The sequence below is a fragment of a genome, assembly GCF_019968985.1.
Source record: "MAG: Porospora cf. gigantea B chromosome Unknown PgB_NODE_1774_length_4856_cov_1191.9, whole genome shotgun sequence".
NCBI classification, from domain to species: domain Eukaryota; phylum Apicomplexa; class Conoidasida; order Eugregarinorida; family Porosporidae; genus Porospora; species Porospora cf. gigantea B.
The window spans coordinates 1-4,856 of NW_027178738.1; the positions used below are offsets into that span (position 1 = coordinate 1).

The 4,856-nt window shown below is 56.3% G+C and overlaps 2 protein-coding genes across 4 annotated transcripts; both read left to right on the top strand.

The window, feature by feature from the left end:
• Positions 1-104: 104 nt before the first annotated feature.
• Positions 105-518, top strand: KVP17_003552 (uncharacterized protein; the record flags this gene model as incomplete). Its single annotated transcript, XM_068520988.1, has 1 exon — positions 105-518. The coding sequence occupies one exon, from the start codon at positions 105-107 to the stop codon at positions 516-518; it is 414 nt and encodes a 137-aa protein (XP_068377772.1).
• A 161-nt stretch (positions 519-679) lies between these two features.
• KVP17_003551 (uncharacterized protein) lies at positions 680-4,475 on the top strand (the record flags this gene model as incomplete). Of its 3 annotated transcripts, XM_068520987.1 has the most annotated exons (2): positions 890-1,747; positions 1,815-4,475. In XM_068520987.1, coding segments are annotated over 2 exons (3,519 nt in total), but the record flags the coding sequence as incomplete, so codon positions are not given. The 3 variants fall into 3 exon arrangements, with proteins under 3 accessions (XP_068377769.1, XP_068377771.1, XP_068377770.1); XM_068520985.1 differs by lacking the exon at positions 1,815-4,475 and having other exon boundaries at positions 680-1,771; XM_068520986.1 differs by lacking the exon at positions 890-1,747 and having other exon boundaries at positions 2,085-4,475.
• Positions 4,476-4,856: the final 381 nt, after the last annotated feature.

Here is a 4,856-nt window from a genome sequence, read left to right on the forward strand (position 1 = left end):
TTTAAATCTGAAGACTGCAAGATATTTGTAGCTCAGTCTCGTGGGCTCGGAGATGTTTATAAGATACATATGTTCGGAAGATACGAAACAATGTCGCCGCCATTATGGTACAAACGAAGTTCTACGACGACCTTGTCGAACTGATAAAATCAGGTCGGTCCACGGGAGGGGGGCGACTTCATCTCCAGCTTCTTAGGGACCCCGTGTTGGAGGCGGGTGCCTCTGTCGAAGACAGACGATACGAAGCCCTCAGGTGCTCAAGGGAATTGGCTAGGTTCGACAAACTGGGCTTCAACTCTGGTACACAGTACTTCAGGAACCGCTTTGACGTCCTTACCACTAGCACTGGCATCAAGATTGTAGAATTCGACCCCCAATCTCATGGTGATACGATAACTCCGGAGTCGGCAAGCGACGGGCAAGTTCCCAATGAACCCAAATATGGCGGAACCCAGGCCTCAGGGAATGCCAGCAATGATCGCCAAGAGGAATCTGTCCTTGCGCACGCCCAAAACTGACCCTTACCTGTCGTTGCCCTAGGCTCGCATTGCACTGCGGCCAACTGAGTTCACTGAACGGCAACTCGCCACAAACCACGACCCCTACCTCATCTCCCCAGCAAACCTCCGGGAACCTCTTCAATGGATCCAAGGACACAAGGCCACGCGATCTCAACGCAATGTCTCCCAGCACCTCCGCGCCCAGTAGACCCGAACCTCAGTATTACCTGACTTGGGTGATTGGGCTCCTAAGGATTCCTCGGGAGGGCAATTCCAACTGCAGAGAGCCGTTTGTCCGCCGGGATGAGGCTCATGACCAAGCTCACAATCGCAGCACGACTCCATCTCACCCACTATGGTCCGTAGCAGAGGAGATTGACTCGACGCAGACAAGCATGCGGTTCGATGACATAACTCAGACACCTGGACAGCGGTCTACCACGGACTCCACAGGAGGAGCTGCTGACTCCACAATTGAGGATTCCTCCACGAAGAGCATTTCTCTCACTCGACCAACCGGCCCGTCTCAGTCACCGGGGAAGCGGTCTACTACTGATTCCGCAGTCGTAGAGGATTCCTCCTCGGAGTGCACCGCCCCAGCCCAGCTCATAACTGCAACAACGGAATGGTCTGCTTTGAACACTTCACCCTTGGCCAAAGATATTGTGGAGATCGAGAAGACTGAGAACACCTATTACTCCGCCCACACGACAGCGTCGACCGTGAACTCCGAGAGAACAACGGCTCCCACTACGGCCGAGGACGCCCAGACCCCTACGACGCCTTCAACCTCCACAGACCCCACAATGGATCTGAGCGGCGAGATCGGCACCACTGACACGACAGCCACGGCCGAGGACAACCAGACCACTATGACGCATTCAACCACCGTGGATCTGAGCGGCGATTTCGACACCACCGATGCGACAGCTATGGCTGAGAACATCCTGACCACCACGACGCTTTCAACCACCACAGAACCCATCATGGGCCTGAGCGGCGATATCGACACCACCGATACCGCAGCTATGGCCAAGGCCAGCCAGAGCACGACGACTCCCACAACCGCTACGGCCCCCTCCGGAAGTGCGACCGGCACGTCAACCAATGCTGAGGACATCCAGAGCGCTGCGAGGCCCTCAACCACTACAGGCTACACCGCGGACCGGGGAGGCGGTGCCGACCTAGTGAGCTGCGGTATTCGCATAAGACCCACTAAGCCCTCCGGCTATTTCTCTAAGCTTCTCGTACGTCCGAAGGAAACTCTCTGACCTCAAAATTTTCTTCTGGAACGTTGACGGCCTCAGGTGGCAGCGCCACCAACTCGACGCGTACATACGCAGCCTGAAGCCGGACGTGCTGTTCCTATTCGAAGCTAGGCAGTCTGACGTGCAACCACCGTGTGGATTCAGTCAGATCTGGATACGAGGAAATCCCGCGCATCGCGCAGGTACTTGCTGCTGGATTCGCTCCGACATACGGCACCGTGCCCTCCTCAAGTACCGTTCTCCCCTGCCAGAGAGTCGCTACGTAGTTGAGCTGATCGCCGTCCAGGTTGCGGACAGGGTGATCGCAGGGAGCTACATGTCACCTCAGACTCCTCCTGACGTACTTGAAGCTACACTCTCCCTGTTTGCGAACTACCATAGGTGCCTCGTTGTGGGTGACCTCAATGCGAGACATCGCGTGTGGTGCACGACAGATAAACCACGCGGCCGTCGTCTCGTCCAGATAGCACAGAGGGATGGCTGGGCTATCTCCAGCGCCACATTACCGACCTTCGTTAAGTCTGGCTGCCCGGAGGCAACGTCCACCATCGACATATGCCTCACGAAAGGCGTACACTGCACTGCTCCCGAGATCGTCGACCCTCTGCCCTCGGGCCACCGGCCTCAGATAGTCTCGCTCATTGGCGCTGGACAGCCCCTTCCGCGGTGGCGGCGTGCCTACAACTCAGGTAGCTGCAGGAATGCGGCGAACTTCTACCAGGAAAAGGGGCCCAAGCTCTATGAGCGACTCCAGTCAACGACCCTGTCTCCGAATCTCCTGTGTGAGGAGTACACAAACTTCTTGCTACGTCCGTTCCGCCGCACGCACAGCTACACCTCCCCGGCTCGGACTGACCTTGACGACCAGCTTGTGGCTCTCTGTCGCCGGAAGCGCGTACTACTGTCAGAAGGTCGCAAAGTGGAAGCAAATCGAGTACGCAGGCGCATCCGGTCCCTCACACGCTCCCGCAAACGACATACAGCGAGCGTAGTCATGGAGGATATACCCACTGAGACAAACAGGATCGCCACCCGCATGAGGAAATGGCAAGCCTCTCGAGCTGAGGGGTGCACGCTGGGTTACCAGATGGATCCCGACACCTATATGGTCTTCCTGCAGGGACGTTGCGGACCTGAAGACGTGCAGCTAGCCGAACCCACAGACAACCAGTTGCCGCAGGACTTCGCCACAAGGCTGGCATCCTGCATAGGAAAGCTTCCGAATCGGAAGGCGGTGGGTTCTGACGCCATACGGAGTGAATTCATGAAGCTTGCGCCTGCTCTGCATGCCTCCTTCCTCACTCTCATCCTCTCAAGATCGCTCGCAACAGGCTCCCTTCCAAGTGCCTGGAGATCTGCCATCGTACGCCCCCTGCTAAAACCTACAAAGGACCCGTCAGAAGCGGCGTCCTATCGACCTGTCTGTCTCCTGTCCCATGCCCGGAAGGCCATTGAGGCAACACTGCTCACGTATCTTCTGGAATCGTACCGACCAAGCGAGTGTCAGTACGCATACATTCCGGGAAAGGCTGTCGAGACAGCTCTAAAGAGGGTCGACAGGAATATCCAAAACGGATACGACAGTGCGTTCATAGATCTGACGGGGGCCTTCGACTGCGTCGACAAGTGGAAGGTGAAGCGGAAACTCAGGGACCTCCAACTTCAACCGTCAGTGCTCGAAGCCACACTCCACATGCTGTCCTCCCAGCTTATGCGAGTCAAGGTTGGCAATACCTTATCAGGAACGTTCGAAACCACCTCAGGTGTGCCGCAAGGGGGATGTCTGTCGCCGGTCCTTTTCCTTATGGTCATGGACCCGCTGGCGTCATCTGTCGAACGAGTAGGCTGTGCATGTACTATGTTCAGCGATGACGTGTCCTTCCAAGGCACGCCAAAGGCGATCGAGGACTCACTGGCCGTTCTCGCTGTGTGGGCCGAGGAGTTCGACATGAAGGTTTCTGTCGCCAAGTCGTGGAGCCTCTCGACGTCGCAAATAACCTACTACTACCGAAACTCCCCCCTTCCGTCGAGGCGCAGTGGGAAGTACTTGGGCATCCACCTCGATTCGTGCGGCTTGAATAGCGAGGCCACGGTCGCGCCTCGGGTCCCCCTGATCCGAGCAAGGGTCGATATGCTCAGAGGACCCCTGCTGGTCAACAGGACCACGACACACCCAGTCAGACTGCGCAACCACTATCTGACATTCGTCTGCGGCTCTGTCCGCTATGGGGAGCATCTGATGAGCAGAATGTCTATCACACAACTGCGAGACGCACTAGCAGAAGGCCTGCAGGCTCTCTTCAAGATAAGCGTGTCCTTCGACACACTACGCGCTTTGATTCGGTTCCGCCAGATCGGCACCACGAAGGCTGAGCGCATGGCGGAGTCGGCCACGACAGAGAGAGTCCTGGCACGCCTGTCCAGAACGGCGCCAGCGACGAATACGACCAAACTCCTCAAGCTTCTGCCAACGCACCTAGCGTGGTTTGTACTCCAGTACTGGGCAGGCAAGAGCCCTGACCCTCGCATCCTCATCCACGTCCAACGGGAATCCCCAAATCAGTTCGAGGCATGGACCCAGCTCATCCGCTGCTCCACATGGAACCCGCTACAGCGGCAAGCCGCTACGCGCTTGACGACATGGGTGATGCAGCGGACAGCCCACCATCGCAACGACAACGGGGCCCCTCAGAACCCGCCTCCCTAACCAAACAAATTAAGCAATAGCTGCCCTAGGGGCAGCTTGGTTCTAGCCCATCTTGCGTGCTTAAACCTTCACTCACTTGTATTTAGACAGCAGGACGGTGGCCCTGGTAGTCGGAATCCGCTAAGGAGTGTGTAACAACTCACCTGCCGAATGCAGTTACCCTGAAAATGGATTGCGCTGAAGCATACAGGGGATACTTGACCTTGAGAAGTGTAGGAGGTTGTAAAGGAGACTTGTGATTGCCAGTGATGGCATCGTTCATCTCCAATTAGTGCAGATCTTGGTGGTAGTAATAAGTACACTGAATGGAAGGTTTTTTAAAGAACAAATCGGTTCTCAGAACCACCTGAATCATCTGGCATTTTTCTAGCTTTCTCGATC